Source organism: Sciurus carolinensis, chromosome 8, assembly GCF_902686445.1.
Source record: "Sciurus carolinensis chromosome 8, mSciCar1.2, whole genome shotgun sequence".
In the NCBI taxonomy this organism is placed as follows: domain Eukaryota; kingdom Metazoa; phylum Chordata; class Mammalia; order Rodentia; family Sciuridae; genus Sciurus; species Sciurus carolinensis.
The window spans coordinates 121153255-121172433 of NC_062220.1; the positions used below are offsets into that span (position 1 = coordinate 121153255).

Sequence of the window (19179 nt, forward strand, 5' to 3'; positions counted from 1 at the left end):
AATTCATCTAGAAAGGAGGCAGGGAGTGGAGTACCCTGTTTTGGGAGGCAGAAATGGAGGAAGAGCAAACAGAGGGACGGATGTCCTAGCGACTAGACTGTTTCCTGGTATTGCCTCTGAGAGACCATGAAACTCTCCCCCAGAGCTACTATCCCACTGTGTACCAAGATTCCCCTATACTACCCTGAAACTTCTGGGGAGGATTGCAAATGAAATATGAGATAGAGCAGGATTTCCGATTGACAATGGAACATTTTATTGAGCATTTGTTTGTTGCAGGGAAAGGGACTGGGATGGTTAAGGATAGGAGAGGAGAACCCTCCCCAGGGTTCTTCAGTTCCAGGTCTCTGCATATGGAGTGAGGGTTGGAGACCTAAGAACACTTTTCAGAAGACACACTCTTCTCCACGGTGCTCCCTTCATGAGTGACCTGGCAGGTGTATGTGCCACGAGATTTCCACTGGTCAGGTGTCACAGTCAGATAGCTGCTGGCCATGTACTTGTTATTGCTCTGTTTGGAGGGCTGGGTGGTCTCCACGCCCTGGGTAATTGTGGTGCCATTGGCCTTCCAGGCTACCATCAGAATGCCTGGGTAGAAGTCATTCATCAGACACACCAGTGTGGCTTTGTTGACCTGGAGCTCCTCATAGGAGGGTGGGAACAGAGTGACCAAGGGAGCAGCCTTGGCCTGACCTATGTGGATAGAAGATAGAGTATGAGTCACCAGAGGAGAATGTAAGTGTTGGAGTGACCCACACACACCTAAAATCTGTATGATCATTCACAGTGTGGCCAGCTTGTCCAACTGGGGATCCTCCTTCCCTCCTCCTTTCCACTTGAGCACTTGAGCACCCTCAAGCAGACAGCTCTGAATGTTCCTATTCCCAAGTTACCTCTCCCAGGTTACCTGGCCCAGTCCCTCCTCTTGCAGCCCCCAAGGCAGGGTGTGTTCCCTCCTCCCTGGTTTCTGGAGTCTGAGTTTGGAATCTAACCCTTACCTCCTAAGCCTTCATCCCATTTCCATTCATTCTTTCAGTGTCCAAAGCCTCTTCTGTGAAGTAGGGGCACTCAACCTAGAAGGATGGTCCTAGGGTGTATGTGTGGAGGTCCCAAGTCTGTGCCCACTACACAGGATGGGTGGGGGATGAAGCAGAGCCTGTCCTCTGAGAGGACAGGAGGCTCCAGTCCACTCAGCTTTGGTGGCAAGTGGTGGTTCTAACCAGACAGTTCCTGAAGGTTCCTCCAACACTCTGCTATCTCTCTTGTCACCACTGGCCTGATCACAAAACCCTTTGCCTTGGTTATATTCCTGGGGCTGCTTCCCCCTAGACTATGAGATATAGCAACCCCACACTCACATCAGCAGCCTCTTATAACTCCTAATTTTACCTGGAAGTCAGGTATCTCTTTCAACACCCCCATTTATTCCACCATTCCTCATTTTTTTAATCTAATGTGCCCCTTGAGGAAAGTGGACAAGTGAGACATAAGGCCCCAGAGGTAAAGGGTTTCAGGAACAAATGAGTCCCTGTCCTATGGGACCCCCTCTTTTCCAATGGCCATACTGAGAAGGTCAGACTCTTCTCACCTTGCCCATTCTGCCCCATCTCTATGTCATGTCCTTATGGCACAGCAGAGTGCCAAAGAGCCGGAGCCTAGAGTGAGTCAGACCCCTCTCCCTGCCCTCTGTTGGTCTCTACCTGTGATGATTTCTTGGGTCCCAGGAGCCCCAGTCATGTTTCTGGGCCTCCTATGTGGTCTTTCTGGTTTGCATCTGCCCCTCAGCCCAGATGACAGAGGTCCAGAAACTCTCTTTAAGGCCTGGTTTCCCTCATTAAACTTGGTCCCTGGATCCCACTTGGCATATGCCCTAGAAGAAGGGAAGAGCCCCCATCCCTGACTAAACCCCAGCCCAGGTCCCTGGGCAGACTGCATCCCACAGAATCTGAAGCCGCTCTTGCTGTGGGGGCCCTTCCTGATGGTTACCAAAGATCACCTACCACCCCCACACTCCATGGAAAAAGGTAATGGATCAGTCCTTTAGTCTGGGGATGGCAGAGGGGAAGAAACACACAGAAAAAGATAATGGACTTTCCTAAAACAGCAAAAGGGTGGAGTTGGTTGGGAGAGGTTGTGAGAGTCACTTACCTAGGACAGTGAGTTGGGTTCCACCACCAAAGACAAACCATGGTGACTGAGGCTCAGACCAAAACCCATGAGGCCAGCATCTAGGGCCTGCCCCTTGAGGGCCAGGCTGGAGTGGGAACCTGCTGGGAATGATGAAAACAGAGTGAACTATGACCCCAGTGGAAGGCAGGTGGGCAATCAGCTCCCAGGAGGCCTGTCCCTTTGTCTCAGGCAGGTTCCACCCATGGCCTTGGAGTCACCAACATGTTTGCCCCCACCTCCCCCATCTCTGAGACAGATGATGCTGATTACAGCATTGGGCATAGTAGGTACTCAGTAAATCCCTGAGTGATGTGTCCTCTCAGGTGGGTGTGGAATGGCAGGGAGTCCTGGACTGGCTCATTTTAGAGCCTCTGAGTCTCCTTTCCACAAGTTTCCCATGGTCTAGCTGGGCTGGTCCTCCCTGGACCCACAAACACTGAGTCATTCCTGACTTAAAGTGCTCTTACATGGAGACTCCTCTGCTTTCATTTCTATTCAAGGAGATTCAGTTCAGTGCCATCTCTTTCATGAGGCCTTCTCCAACTTTCAGGCCACTTTTTCCACCCATCGATGTAGTCATCTCTCTGTCCAAAAATCCATATATCTTTACATTCATTTGTCCACCCATCTGTCTATCCATTCATCTGTCCATCCATTCATCTGTCCATCCGTTCATTCATCCTGTTTGCACCAGGCACTGTTTTGCATGCTGAGGATTTGGCATAGTCCCCTTGGCTCTCAATTCCATCTTCCTGTGACCCCTCTTAGGTCAAAGCCCTCATCATTGTCAAATCCAAGGTCCCTTTCCCATTCCTGTTGTACCAGATGTCTCTGCAGGATACAACATGAGGTCCTCTCCTCTTTCCAAAATTGGTGCAACCACTCTGGAAAGCAGTATGGAGATTCCTCAGAAAACCTGGAAAGGAACCACCATTTGACCCAGTTATCCCACTCCTCAGTATATACCCAAAGGACTTAAAATCAACATACTATAGTGACATAGCCACATCAATGTTTATAGCAGCTCAATTCACAATAGCAAAGCTAAGGAACTAACCTAGGTGCCCTTCAACAGATGAATGGACAAAGAAAAGATGGTATACATACACAATAGAATATAACTCAACCTTAAAGAAGAATGAAATTATAGCATTTCAATAAATGGATGAATCCAGAGACTATCATGCTAAGTTAAATAAGCCAGTCCCAAAACACCAAAGGCCAAATGTTCTGTCTAATAGGCAGATGCTAACACACAATAAGGAGGAGGACAGAAGAATAGAAGTTCACTGGATCAGACAAAGGGGAGTGAAGAGAAGAGAGGGAGCATGGGAATAGGAAAGACAGTAGAATAAATCAGACGTAACTTTCCTATGTTCATATATGAATAAACGGACCAGTGAAACTCCACATCATGTACAACCGTAAGAATTGGATTCTAATTTTAAAAGGTACTCTGCATATATGTATGATATGTCAAAATACATTCTACTGTCATGCATATCTAAAACGAACAAATAAATGTTTTTTAAAAGACTCTCTTCCCTGGGATGTCTCAGACCACCCACTGTCATCCTCCTCTGGCTTCCCTTTGTCCCAGGACATGCTGAATGCTAGTCCCCAGACCAACCCCTGCCCTCCTCTCACACTGTGCACTCCCACTGCTGTCCGTATGCTGAGGCTCAAGTCCATCTCAGCTGAAAATCATCTTGCTTCCACCTAAATTGCCTACTGACCATCTTCAGCTGGATGCCCAACAGGAAGCTCAAATTGATCATGTCCAAATGAGATTGACACCCTGCCTCTACCCAGTTCTTTTTCTGTCTCTTCACAATGACCATAAATGCTCTTGCTCCTCAGGATGGAAACCTAGAGTCATTGTAGACTGAATCACCTGGTCTCCCACAGTAAAATGACCTCTCTGTCTTTAGATACTGCATCTAATCATCCCTTTTTGAAGTTAAAATAAAGCTGAAATATAAGAAAACCAAAACCACCCTCTAAACCCAAATCTACAATAAGTTCTAGGTTTTGCCTTTGCTGATTTTAGTTATCAAATCAATTTCTTTTTTCTTATTGTAAACAAATGGGAAACATGTTATTTCTCTATTTGTACATGGAGTAAAGGCATACCATTTGTGTAATCATAAATTTACATAGGGTAATGTTGTTTGATTCATTCTGTTACTTTTTTCCCTCAATTTCTTACAAAGAGGCAGCTTTGAGTTTATACTAACTGGATGCATGCATCTCTATCAGGAGGTTTTATTTCCACCTTGGAAGCTGATCCAATGAGCAGTAGTTGGGAAATATATGACTTTCTGCTTTAAAATCTTTACTGTTTTAAGATTATAAGAATATTACACAAGCAATGTAGAAATGCATTTTAGAAGTTTAATATTAGGTTAGCAGGACACAGTGGTGCACACCCGTAATCCCAGCAGTTCAGGAGGCTGAGGCAGGAGAATCATGAGTTCAAAACCTGCCTCAGCAACTTAGTGAAGGTCTAAGCAACTTAGCAAGACCCTGCTTCAAAACAAAAAATAAAAAGGACTGGAGATGTGGCTCAGTCGTTAAGCACTCCAGTACCAAAAAAAAAAAAAAAAAAAAAAAAAAAAAATGTAGTATTAGGTTGGAGCAGGAGGGTCGCAAGTTTAAGGCCAGACTGGGCAACTTTGTGAGACCTTGTCTGGAAATAAGAAATAAAAAAGGGCTAGGGATGTAACTCAGTAGTAGGTTCAGTCCCCAGTACCTCAAAAAAATGAAAAAATAAAGGTACAACATTTATCATTACATCTTTCTCCTGTTAGTTACATTTCTCTTTTTAAAAATTGTGGCAAAATATAGATAGTATATAATTTTCCACTTTAACCATTTTTAACAATACAATTCAGTGCATTGTTGTGGAACCATCACCACTATTCATCTCCAGAATGCCTTCATCTCTCTAAATAGAAACTCTGTACCCATTAAACAATAACTTATCCCCTCCTCGCCACCTGCCCCTGGTAACCTCTACTATGTTTTCTATCTGTATGAGTTTGCCTACTGTAAGTACCTTACATAAGTGGAATTATATAGTATTTGTCTTTTTGAGTCTCCTTATTTCACTTAGCATAAAGTCTTTAAGATTCATTGGTATTACAGAAAACTTTTGAAACTAATTTTTAATTAAGTAATACAAAACCTATTAAAAATAATTACCAATTAAAACCTATTAAAATTAATCCAAAATCTATTTCCCAAAAACAAAAGGAAATAATTCTTAAGCTATGACGAGAAGATGTACTTGCAGCTGGGGATGGAACCCAGGACCTTGCACATGCTAGCAAGTTCTCCACCACTGAATTACACCACCATGCCAGCAATAATCACTCATTTCTTTTGGTGGGGGAGGTACTGGGAATTGAACCCAAGGGTACTTGACCACTGAGTCCTATTTTTTTTTTTTTAATTTTATTTAGAAACAGGTTCTCACTGAGTTGCTTAGCGCTTCACTGTTCTTGAGACTGGTTTTGAACTCACAATCCTGCCTCAGCCTCTGAGCTGCTGGGATTACAAGCATGCACCACCTCGCCTAGCTTAATAATCACTCTTAACTGTGAAATATTACATGCATTCTCATAAAAGTCTGAAAACAAGCCAGGACATTCTTTGTCACTTTCATTTATATCATTCTGGAGGTTCTGAACAATGCAATAAGATAAACTAGGGGTATAAATATTAGAAATAAAGATAACAGGTTGGAAAAATTACTAAAAGAAATAAGAAATCAGTATATTAAAATTGGTAACTTTTGCTAGGCACAATGTATAATCAATAATCCCAGCAACTTGGGAGTCTGAAGCAGGAGAATCACAAATTTAAGGTCAGCCTTGGCAACTTAACAAGACCCTGTCTTGAAGTATAAAAATAAAAGGGTCTGGGAAACAAAGCTCAGCAGTAGAGCCTCCTTGAGTTCAATCCCCAAGACTAGGAAAAAAGAGTAACTTTCTTTTCATCATCAATACAAATGAGGTTTTGTAACAGGGGGAAATCACATTCTGAGTAGCAATAGAATAAAGAAATATCTTTATTCTTAATTCTTATTATATCTTAATAAGAAATATACAAAACTGCTGGACATGGTGGTGTGTGCCTGTAGTCCAGCTACTCAGGAGACAGGTGGGAGGATTCTCTAGCCCAAGAGTTGAAGACCAGCCTGGAAACATAGCAAAATTTCATCTCAAAAAAAAAAAAAAAAGAAGAAGAAGAAGGAGGAGAAGGAGGAGGAGGAGGAGGAGAGAGAGAAGGAAAGGAGGGAGGGAGGGAAACAGAAAAAGAGAGTGAGCGAGGAAGGAAAAAAGGAAGGAAGGGAGGAAGGGAGATGGATGCAAAATCCACAAGAATAAAACTATTTTTAAAATTCAGAAAAGTACACAAGAAATTAAAACCCTGTTACTGGACAGAAAGGACAAATACTGTAAAGATTCTAATGATTTCTGAAGTCAGCCAATAAAAGTAATTCACTAATAATCAGAATTCTAATTTTCAAAAATAATTTATGGTCTGATTTTAAAACCAAAACTGCCATGAGATGCCATTTCATGGCTTGTAGGATGGCTTTTTTAATAAGTATTTACAAGGATGTAGGGAAATTATAACTTTTGCACATTGTTGGTGAGAATATAAAATGGTACCATCACTTGCGAATATCAGTTTGGTGGCTACTCGAAAAGTTAAATACAGAGTCATCCTATGACCCAGCAATTCTGTGGTTAGCCACATACACAAAAGAATTGAAAACAGGTATTTAAACAAAATCTTGTACACAAATGTTAATGAAAGCACTATTCTCAATAACCGAAAGGTGGAAAAATCTGCAATGTTCATTGACTAATGAATGAACAAAATGTGATATATCCATTCAACAGAATATTATTTGTTCCTAAGAAGAGTGAAGTGTTGACACATACTACAACATGGGTGAATGTTGGAAACATTATGCTAAGTTAAATAAACCAGACACAAAAGGCCATGTATTATATGAAATATCGAGAATAGGTAAAAACGATGGAGACAGAAAGCAGATCAGTGGTTGTCAGGGGAGGTTTCTAATAAATACACACAAAGCAAATACTACTCCTAAGTAGCCATGAAAACTTAGGTTTAAATGCAAACTTGTATGCAAATGTTTAAACCGACTTGATTCATTTTATTCATTTTCCCAAACAGGAAATAATCCAAATATCCCTCATGTAGTGAGTGGCTGAACAAATTGTGAAACATTCATACATGAAATCCTACTCAGCAATAAAAGGAACAAAATATTGATAAATAAGACAACATGGATGAATTACAAAGGTATTATGCTGAACTAAAGAAGATAGATCAAAAGTTTACTTAGATGGAATCCTACTCAGAAAAAAAAAAATCATACATCCATATCCAGAAAATGAGGCTGAGTTGAGGGAAAAACAAGTCATTCCCAAAAGGCTAAGTATTGCATGATTCCATTTACAGAACATGGCTTGGGATATAGCTCTGAGGTACAGCACATGCTTAGGGTATGTAAAGCCCTGGGTTCAATACTCAGTAAAACACACACGTACTATTTATGGAGGAACCTTCTTTTGTACCTGGAACTGAACCCAGGGGTGCTTAACTACTGAGTCACACCCCCAACCTCCCTCCCTGCTTTTTTTTGAGACACTGTCACACTAAGTTGCTTAGGGTCTTGCTAAGTTACTGAGGCTGGCCTTGAACTTGGAATTAGTGATCCTCCTGCCTCAGCCTTCCAAGTCACTGGGATTACAGGCATATACCACTACACCAGTTTATAGAACATTCTTGAAATGACAATATTATAGAAATAGAGACCAAATTAGTAGCTTCCAAAGATTAAGGACATTTGAGAGGGATGAAAGTGAGTGTTGCTATAAAAGAGGATCATGCATGATGTTCGTGATGACAGAAAGGTTCTATTCCCTGAATATCAATGTCAATGCCCTGGTTGTGATATTTTACTACAAGTTTGGCAGATGTTATCATTGGGTGAAACTGGGTAAAAAGTATGTTGAATGCCTCTTATTTCTTATAACTGCATGGGGCTGGGGAGATAGCTCAGCTGGTAGAGTGCTTGCCTTGCAAGCACAAGGCCCTGAGTTTGATCCCCAATACCGCAAAAAAAAAAAAAAAAAAAAAAAGTAACATAACTGCATGTGATTCTACAATTACCTGAAAATTAAAGGTTTAATTTAATAAAAGGTTACAAACTGTATGATTCCGCTGATACAATATTCTGGAAAAGGCAAAATCATAGGATCAAAAAGAGACCAGTTGATACCATGGCTACAAAGGAGCATAGGGAAATTGCAGGGAGGGGTATAATAGAAATATTCTGTATTTGACTGTAGTGGTGGATAAACGATTCTATTGTTCTTTCTAAATTTATACTACTTTCTTGCTACACCAAAAAGAATAAATTTTACTTTGTGTACATTAAAATAAAATAGGTAGTAGGACATATTGCATTTTGTTTTAAAATCTTTATGTCATTACAGACCTCAGAAACATCATATTGAATAACTATTTAATATTCCCTACCATGGAAGTAACCATAGTTTATTTTCCCCTCCCCTATCCTTTGACAATTTGATTGTTCCCACTTTTTTCCCCACAGACACATTTATAATATTTAGTGGAAGTTTTAATCATTACCTTGAGAGAAATTTATAGAATATTTACTTAATTAAAAGAAATACATATTTTATGAATCATAATACACAGTGCTATTTGATCCAGAAATGCAGCCTCCCACTGACAGTCTGTGAGAAAGACCACTCCTCTCTTGTCAGGGTTCTAGTATTCTAGCTTTAAATTCACTCTCTAGGTATAAAATTAAAGAAAGATGTTGTACCTTCAAACTTCTACAATTAGGAAAGTGGCTGATGAAACTACTCAGCTGCAAATACATGAAACCATTCTTGAAAAAGGAAAGATGACTTTGAGGATAGAACCGTAAGTCCAGAGACCAAAGCCTCAAGACTAGAAGTAGAGTTGTAAACCCTAGAAAACTATTACCAGATTTTAAAATTTAAAGGAATTTGCCTGACTGGATTTCTAATATTGTTTGGTATTTATGGCTCCTTTTTTTTCCTTCCATTTTCTCTCCAACTTGACCCAGAATATGTAAAACTGGTGTCCTAAGCCTGTCCCACCAATATATTTTAGTTTTAAAATGCAGAAAGGAGTGTCTTGGTCTCACTTTTCATTTACCTATTCATGTTGAGGGTTTCCCTGTTCTACAGTACTCCCTTTTCTTCCTAAGAGAAAACCATTTCCTCAGTGTCACATCTCTGCTCCTCATATGTGATAACAATCATGGGCTAGGGAGTGCTTGCTAAATTCTGCAGCTAATCCTGTGGTGCTTTAATTTTCAGGCCTTTAAAAACACTTGGACAATGATGTATAGATTTTTGTTTAAATATTCAAACTACCTTGTACTACAGTTTTTATATTGACAGCCAATTGTATCCTTTATTCTTCTTCAGATTTGCATGAATAAATTGACTTTATGGGGCTGGCTGCCAACTAGCAAGGTATTCCGTTCATCTTAGACTTGCAGAGCTCTAGCTTTGGGGGATGCTTACTGGAAAATGCAAATGTGTATTCACCACGACTTTAATAACAGTTTTTCTCGTAGTGCAGAGGCAAAAGGGACAATCCTCGTGGTGATAGTAACTTTTGCCAAGTGATAATAACTCTTGGAAACCTTGTGGAGGTTCCATGGTGATAGCTTCTCTCCAAGCAGCAAGACCACGCCATAAATAGAGCTTCTGAAACGTGATGTCATTACCTTAGAAGTATAAACAAATCAGGCCCAAAGAGTGCAAGTCCTCCAAATGTGTTCCTGGGTAGCCCCAGTTAGATGCTGAAGTTACTTCTGCCTCATGATAGGAAGCTATCTTCTGACAGTATGGAACTCTAGCCAGAAAAATGCTGATCTGGACACCAGACACTGAGCACGTTCAACAGACACACTATTTCACTAAGTGGACTTGGCTTCTACTATTAAAGAATTCTGGCAAAAAGGAAATAGTTCTTCAGTCTTCCTATTTTTGCATTCAGTTTTGATATTTCAGGTTGTAAGAGGGGGATAATATTGACATATGGTAGCAGTAATTTTATTGAAGCAATTGCAATGAAATTCACTTGGGTTTTCTTTTCATTATTAGATTTTGTTCCAAATAAGTGTTCTGTAAATCCAGATGGATTACCAGTGTGCTATAGACTTATTATAGAGCAATATTCTATGTTTGGTCTACATTGAAAGTAGTTTGCATAAGTTAGTCTTGGTTACCATCTAAAATATTTTAAAATGTTCTTTACATAAAAGTTTATGTTATATTTTTAAACCTTTAGGGGCCTTATCTATTTTTCTAAGTCAGTTAACTGTACTTTTTAAAAAGTATTTTGTATCTACTTTTGTAACTTCATCAGAATAAAATATATTGAAAGCAAGAAAAAATGCAGAAAGGGAGGGAGGTATAGGGAGAGAGAGAGAGAGAGAGAGAGAGAAGGAAAAGAAGGAAGACATTCACAAAAGGAGAGGAATTTTGCCTCGAGATGTATCATATTCAGGGTATCATCCATATATGATTTGAAAAATTAGATTTGAGACTTTTGAGCTCATGACATCTAGCTGAGATTTTAGACTGAGTTAATTCTGTAATAGTGTGAGATTTTTGGAAATTCCAGGATAGAGTTGAAATTAGTGAAATGTGGTTGGGATGGAGTGAACACATTTTGCATGTGAGAAAAAAGTAAATCTTAGGGACTCAGGGGACAGACTGTAGTAAATAAAAATAATGGTTCTCTGAAAAATCAAAATTAAAAAATTCACTAAATTTGTAGGAATCTTGGTAGCTGATCACTGCATGGACCTGTGCCTCATCCCCTTTCCCAGGTATAGGCTGTGGTCCCAGCCCACCATTTCTCTGAACGCTGCCACCACCCTGTCTCTGTCTTCTACCTCTGACTGGATCCTGGAATTGGCCTTTCACCAGCCTCTCATCACAAGTAAATATTTTCAAGACACAAGTCGAACCCTGACCATCCTCTTTTCAAATCCTTCCAACTCCTGCTACTGGACTGCAAGACAAAGGCCAGGAACTCAAGAACCTTGCAGTCCACAGGCCTGCCCCTGCTGAGCTCCCTGCTTCACCCTCTGCCCACTGCTGCCTTTGCATGGCACTCTTCTCACCAGCCAGAGCCCCTCCACCTGTGAGACCTGACTGGGCATTCACCAACAGTGAAAGAATAATCTCCTCCTTTATTGCCCCTGAAAAGGGTCTGTCCCCAATAGACAGGTCCCCTTGGCTCAGGCCCACCCTCTCTGCTTCCACAGGTCTAACTCCCAGGAAATGTTTATGAACAAATCGATAAGAGAATGTTATTGGGCTAGACCAAGCCAAGCTCTCGCTCCCCTCACAGTATGCTTTGCAGAGTACTTTTCTTGAACCTTCCCATATGGTCACATGTTTTCTTAACTGCCCATCAAAAAGTCAGGGGTGAGGTGCAGTGGCACACAACTGTAATCCCAGTTACTTGGGAGGTTGAGGTGAGAGGATCTGGAATTCCAGGCCAGCCTGGTCAACTTAGCAAGAGCCACCTCTCAAAAAAAAAAAAAAAAAAAAAAAAAATGGGTAGTTCTTGTTCCTCTCTCTCCTGTTCCCTTCACCTCCTGGATCTGTCCCTGTTAAATTCTGCCTGAGCCACCACAAAATTCTCTCTGGAATTCCAGATCCCCACCTACCCACCCATTTAAGTCTAGTCGTGTTGCTTCTTTGCAAATGTTCCCCAGGATTCTCCTAGATGAAGTCTGTCCTCCCAGGATAGGACCTCTGGGTCTGGGCCTGGTTTTCTGTCCAACCTCCTCTCAGACCACCTTGATCCCAGGACCCACCAGATGCAGTCCTGCCAACCACCAGAAGTTTCCTGAGAGTTCTACACCTGCGATACTCTTTCCCAGGTGGAACCCTCTACCTGTTTTCCATTCTAGCTCAGTCTCTGTCCTGCAGGTATCACACCCTGTGTGACTATCATCTCACTGGGTCTCCTCTCCCAGTAGTCTGAGTTGGGGTAAATTGTGTTTCTCCAGAATCTCAGCTCTGGCAGAGAACCTGACCCTGATTGGGATTTCTTGCTCAGCAGTCCCTGCAGTATGTTGAGTCCCTTGCCCTGGCCACATCACAGATACTGACCCAACCTCCATGCTCCCAATGTAGCAGAGGGCCAGGCCGCTCATGCAGCTGGAGCCTCTCACTATGACATCCCCAGCATCCCCTAGGCAGGTGCTAGACTCCAAGGCCCTTGCCCAACTAGAATCCCTCACTTGGCTGGATTCATCAGCTGCACCAATTTACAGGAAGGGAACAGCAAAGAACTGGATTACATCAAACTCAGGACTTGGGGGTCTTTGCCCATGATCCATATGACCTTGGGTAGGTCACATCACCTCTCATCTCTCTGGCCTCTACTCTCATCTGTAAAAAGGAAATAACAGCAGGACCTCCCTTGAGGGGCCACTGAGGGGGAGTTCTTCCCCTTCAATGATTAGCACCCACTGGATATGAGGTGCACAAGTGATGAATAGCTGTTGTGTCACAGATTATTGTAAATTGATCAGATGCTCAGTGCTTTGTCTAGGGACTTTCCACTACACACAGACAGGAGGGGGCTCAGGTCATATCACAAATTGGGACATACTGTGCCCCATGCAGACCCTATCCTGGTGTTTTCCTATGGAGGTACCTACTCCCTGGGTGGAATTGGGCTCCTGGAGGAAGGGGTAGACATTTGCTGAGGGTCTGATGACCTAGGGACCAAATGGGAGGCATCACCTGCAACACCAGCTACAGCCCATCTCTTGGTGTTCTGGACTGTTACCACCTGCCATCTGCCACAGGCTTTACCAGCACCTCCTTTTCTGTCTTACCCAAAAAAGAGGAAGCCAGTGAGGCACTTAACTTGATGCATAATTTAAGGAGAACCAGAGTCTGATGAGTCAAGATAAATCATATTTTAACACAACATTTAAAAATAAGAATTATTACAAGTTAATTCAAGGCAGACAAAATATTAATACTTTAAACCAGCATATGTCCAGGACCCTATCTCAGGCTGATCCTTCCTTCTCAATCCCTCTGGTCATTCACTCATGTCTGGAACAATAAGTCCCCCCACAACTCACGTGACCCATTACCTGCCCCACAGGTTCCGTAGGATAGAGAGGCTGCTTCCTGCCCGGGCTCTGGGGCCTGGGTCCCTGCTCCATGGTGCTGCTGTTGGAGGCAGAAGGTCCTGGGCACCCACATCCAGGCCCAGCAGCAATAATAGCAGAAGGGCCCTGCATGGGCTGGGGCCAAGGCACAGCCCCCTGGGGACCTCAGGGCCCACATGGCCTATCCTGGGTTTCATCCGTCCTCAGCGACAAAGGCACTTCTGGCCCCAAGTGCTGCGTGGACTTCCTGAAGTCCCTGATCCTCTTGCTGACTGCAGCCACTCAAATGCACATGGGTCTATGTAACCAGTCCTTGCCCTGGAGGCTCTGGTCCCCATCCCCAGCCTGTCCCCTTACAAAGCCCATGGCCGTTAACTCTAAGGGTCTGTCTCAGAGGAACACCTGCTAACTGCTCTGCTGTGGTCAGGATTTGGGCTCAACTGCTTCCCATCACAGTGGCTGATCTGGCCCCGCCTTTGGGGCCCCAGTGGGGCACGCTTGGCCCTCATTCTCCAGTTCCCCAAGGACACCTTGGGTCTGTGGGGCATTTTGCTGGAGCTGTGGGTTGGTTCTGTAGACAGCGGCTGAGCCCCTGCAGAACAGGATTCCCCAGAGGGCTTGAGTTCAGGGGGTGGGGCAGGATTGGGGTGTTTATGACCAGCAGAGAGTAGGGGAAATATGGTGAGAAAAGGGTCCCATTAAGAATACTTGCATTAGACTTGAAACAGAGAGGGTAGGGGGTTTTTCCCATTCATTATTGCATGCCTGCTGTCTAGCAATAAGATTTACACACAGCAAGCAGGACTTTCTAGTGGACATGTGAATGAATGGACCAGTATTACATATCAGTTTTCTAAGCCTCTTCCTCTATGCGATGGCCCCTGCATAGGAAGCTCATGTCTATTAGGGCTCCCTTGGCTAGGGGAGTCACCAGGGGTCTCCAGTTCAGGTCCTTAGTCAGTGGAGCTCCTGCTCTAAGGAAAAAGGTGTTTGGATGAGATTAGCATTTAAATTGGTGGATTTTGACTTCCCCAGGGTATCAACTCTTGGTGAAGTCAATTACAGCCATTGGCCTCCATCACCTCCTGGGCAAATGCAAACACCTTTTAACAAGGTTGTTCTATATAGTTGCATTTGAACCTTCGAAGCATAGTTTGCAGGTTGGTAGCAACAGCATCACCTGGAAGCCTATAAATAATGCCACATTTTGGTACCTTCCTAGACCTGCTGAATCTGAGTCTACATTTGAGAGCTGCTGTAAAGTGATGGTAGTAGCAAAGTTTCTGGGACCCTGACCATATCACACTCCGAAAGCAAGAGCCCACTTGCTTGAGATGGGCAGAAGGGAAGCCCTCAGAGATGTCATGAAACTGGGGAGATTAACCCTGCTCAGAGCCACCAGGAGCCCCCAGACATGACAGGGTCACATTTACATAAGGCCTAAGCCAAGGAAAACGGGGCCTGAGAGTGCTCCCCAGCTGTGGGCAGGGACAGTGCTCTGAGATATCTCCACCAAGCCTGGACCCCAATCCTGCTCTCCCACTTCACTTTTTGCACAGATGCAGCCACCCACACCCTGCCCACAGGCTCAACCCCACAGGACCCTGAGCTGGGCCTGCCTCAAACCCTGAGTTCAGCCCAGCCTCAGCCTCAGGGGTGGCACCCCCTGGTACAGGTTCTTCATTCTCAAGTCTCTTCTCTTCTCCCTCCTTATAGGTTTTGCCATTAGTCCCAGGACAGATGAACACAATCACCTTTTCTTTGTTTTTTTTTTAATTTTCACATACTTTTATTGGTGCATTATAGTTGTGGGATTTGTTGTACGTAATATAACAATGCACATAATATAACAATAAAACTTGGCCAACATCATTCCCCAGTATTTCTCCTTTCCTTCCTCTCCTTCTTCTGGTCCCTTTCCTCTATTCTATTGATCTCCCTTCAATTTTCATGAGATTCCCCACCCCCAAACTTTATTTTCCTTTTTCCTTTCTAGCTTCCACATGTGGGAGAAGACATCCAACTCTTGACCTTCAGAGTTTGACTTATTTTGCTTAACATGATGGTCTCTACATACCATACATTTTCCTGCCATAATTTCATTTTACTTTATGGCTGAATAAAATTCCATTGTGTACATATATACCACATTTTCTTTGTCCATTCATCTATTGATGCACATATAGGCTGGTTTCATAGTGTGGTTATTGTGAATTGTGCTGCTATAAACACGGTTATGTATGTATCACTGTAGTATGATGGCTTTAATTCATTAGGATAAGTACGAAGGAGGGGTATAGCTGGGTCATATAGTGGTTCTACTCCTAGATGTTTGAGGAAACTCCATACTGATTTTGACAGTGGTTATACTAATTTACAGTCCCACCAAACATGCAAAAGTGTTCCTTTTTCTCCACATCCTTTCCGGCATTTATTATTATTTGTATTCCATTCTGACTGGTGTGAGATGAAGTCTCAGTATAGTTCTAATTTGCATTTTCCTAACAATGATGTTGAACATTTTTCACATGTTTGCATGCTATTTGTATTTCTTCTTTTGAGAAATGTATGATTAATTCACCTTCCTATTTATTAATTGGGTTATTTGATTTTTTGCCATAAAGTTTTTTGAGTTCTTTGTATAGTCTAGATATTAATCCTCTGTCAGAACAATAGCTAGCAAAGATTTTCTCCCATTCTGTAGCGTCTCTCTTCACGTTCCTAATTGTTTCCTTTGCCATGCAGAATTTGTTGCTGTTCCATTTGTTAACTCTTTGCATTGCTTCCTGAGCTTTAGGGGTTCAATTGAGAAAGTCATTGCCTGTGCCTAAATGCTGGAATGTTGACCTTACGTTTTCTTCTAGGAGTTGCATAGTTTCTGGTCTAATTCCTAGGTCTTTGATCCATTTTGAGTTGATTTTTGTGCAGGGTGAGAGAAAAGGGTCTGATTTCATTCTTCCACATGTAGCTAATCAGTGCTCCCAGCACCATTTGTTTAATGGTGGTTGGGCTATCTTCTCCAGTGTGTGTTTTGGCACCTTTGCCAAGGATTAAATGACTGAGGTATAGTAGGTTTTCAGGCAGAGGGCAAGACTAATTATCTCCCAACCATTACTCCTTCCAGCAGAGGTTGACTGAAGCCATGGAAGCAGCTCCATGCAGGACCCACAGTGACCCAAGTTAGAGGGTTAGTGAGACCAGCACCCCCAGATGACCAGCTCTATCTACCTCTTCCTTGCTAACACCACTGGGAAGAGAGAGATCCCCAACCCAAGGCCTACCTGATGGCCCCTGATAGCAAATGGCCATGACAAAAGCTAGGAAGAGCTGAAAGCACAATACAAGAACCAGGGGAAAATTTGAAAGAGTAGTCTGTGTTACATGTGCGAGACAAGATTGCCTCCAAGACATGGAGGCTGAGCAGAGTTCTCAAAAAATTCTGTGTCAGAAACCACTAAGACACACAGAACCATTAAGCACAAGCACAGATAGAGGGGGCCCAGATGTGCAGACTCTTTTACCTGATGCTTGCCTGCTACGGTTGGGATGTGGCTTAAGTGTATTCCCAAAGGTTCATAAGATGTTGACAGGTGGTGTAACTTTCAAAAGGTGGGGCCTAGCGTAGTGAAAGGTAATTATGTCATCGGGGGTTTCAGCCTAGAAGGCTTAATGCTACTTTTGTGAGCTAGTTCTTTCTAAAGAGCATTCTTATAAAGTAAGGCCATCCTATGTACCTGGCCCCTTTGCATGTGGTTGACTCTCTTTCTGTTTCACTGCTATGTTGTGAGACAGCCAGGAAGCTAGTACAATACTATTTGGACCCTCCAGTCACTGGAATTGTGAGTCAAGTAAACTCTTTTTTTCTTTATAAAATACCCAGTCTCAGGTACTTAGTTATAGCAACAGTAAACATTAATACACTGCCCATCTTACACCCTAGGGGGTTCTCTCCCAGGTTCATATAGATAGTGCCTTCAACCAGAACACAATCTCAACTTTAAAAATAAAATTTGAGCATTAAAAACAAAAGAAAAAACAAGTTTTGAAGCAACCTCCCCATTAACTTAGGGGAAAGTCAAAGTCTTTACAATGCCTTCCAAACTTTCAGCCTGCCCCCAACCCTCTTCCTCCCCTCTATACACTCAATGATCTTGCTCTTTATAGAACATTCAAACAACTCCCTGAGCACACTTCAACCTGAGATCCCATGTCTTGGATGCTTCAATTGCATGGGCTGCCTCTCCCCTTGTCTACTTGGTTCACACTCAACCTTGTACAAGTTCTGCTGGGAGGCAGATGGTGTTTTGATCTCTTTTCTTTTGCTATAGAAACTAACTGAGGCTTGATACTTTATAAAGAAAAGAATTTTATTTAGTTCACAGCTTTGGAGGCTCAAGAGCATAGTGTTAGTGCCTTGGTAAGGGACCGCCTGGCTTCATTGCAATGTGGAGAAAGGCAACCCATTCTCTCAAAAACTCATTCACTCTGTAAGACCATCATTAATTCCTTCCAAGGACCCTGTCACCATGACCCAATACCTTACACTAGGCCTCACCTACTAAAGGTTCCATCACCATAACACTGCCACATTGGGGACCAGTTTCGGATATATGGACCCTTGGGGGACCCACTCAAATTGTTTCCAAACCATTGCCAATGGCTTTCATGGTCATGCATAGAGATCTTAGTATGTGAACTTCTTTTATATCATGTGTACCAAGATAAAATTTTATATATATGAAAATTTATCCTGTTTAGTGTTCATTTCTGAGTTTTGAAAAATGCATCTAGTCTTATAATCACCACCACCATTAAGATGTAAAACAGGGGTCTGGGGTTGTGGCTCAGTTATAGCGAGCTCACCTAGCACACATAGGGTCCTGGGTTCCATCCTCAGCACCACATAAAAATAAAGTAAAGGCATTATGTCCACCTACAACTAAATATATATATATATATATATATATATATATATATTTACACACTATATATATATATATATATATATATATATATATATACACACACACACACAAAGATGTAAAACAGCTTCATCTCTCCAAAGAAAAATCTCTCATGTTCCTTCATATCACCCTATTCCTATATCTACTTGCCCTGGCAACCACACATCGATCCCCATCCCAAGACATACAGACAGAGATAGGCAAAGAGCACTGACTTCTTTGAAGGGAGACAGCAACAATAGAATATTGCAATATTTCATTTATAATAATAGACACAAAGAAAATTATCAAGGAAACAGCAGACCTGAATAACCTTACAGAATAGATGAACATAACAGACATATACAGAGCATTCCATTCATCTTAAATGTACCCAAACATCCCCCAGAAAAAAAGCACAGACCTGAACACAAATAAATCTTCACAAATTTAATAATATTGAAACTTATCCTTTTCAGTAAACTGAGTATGGTGGTATACAACTGTAATCCCAACTACCAGAGAGACTGACAAATGCAGATCATGACTTAAGTCAACTTGGGTTACACACACACACACACACACACACACACACACACACTCATACACATGCATACAATCTCCAAAAATATTACCTCAAAAACTGTCTGCAAAAAATAACTATCCTTTTCAAACCAAATGGAATGAAACTAGAAATCAGTAACAAAAGGAAAACAAACATTTGAAAATACAGAAATTAAATAACACACTATTGAACACCACTGGATCAAAGAAGAAATTGCAAGTTAAATTAGAAACTACCTT

The 19179-nt window shown here is 42.2% G+C and overlaps 1 protein-coding gene across 1 annotated transcript; it reads right to left on the bottom strand.

Moving 5' to 3' along the window:
• Positions 1-246: 246 nt before the first annotated feature.
• On the bottom strand, positions 247-13631 carry LOC124990773 (immunoglobulin lambda-like polypeptide 5). Its single transcript, XM_047561132.1, has 3 exons — positions 13415-13631; positions 2149-2267; positions 247-693 (listed from the first exon to the last, which is right to left on the bottom strand). Exons 1-3 carry the CDS (start codon positions 13627-13629, stop codon positions 374-376), a joined length of 654 nt encoding a protein of 217 aa, XP_047417088.1. The 5' UTR covers positions 13630-13631; the 3' UTR covers positions 247-373.
• Between the last annotated feature and the right edge of the window lie 5548 nt (positions 13632-19179).

What these genes read in the sequence shown, in the direction of transcription:
- LOC124990773 (XM_047561132.1), bottom strand. Translation starts at nt 13,629, where the DNA reads ATGAAACCCAGGATAGGCCATGTGGGCCCTGAGGTCCCCAGGGGGCTG. An exon ending in CTACGGAACCTGTGGGGCAG is followed by an intron (nt 2,268 to 13,414) that starts GTAATGGGTCAC and finishes CATTCCCAGCAG; the next exon opens with GTTCCCACTCCAGCCTGGCC. An exon ending in AACCCAACTCACTGTCCTAG is followed by an intron (nt 694 to 2,148) that starts GTAAGTGACTCT and finishes CTATCCACATAG; the next exon opens with GTCAGGCCAAGGCTGCTCCC.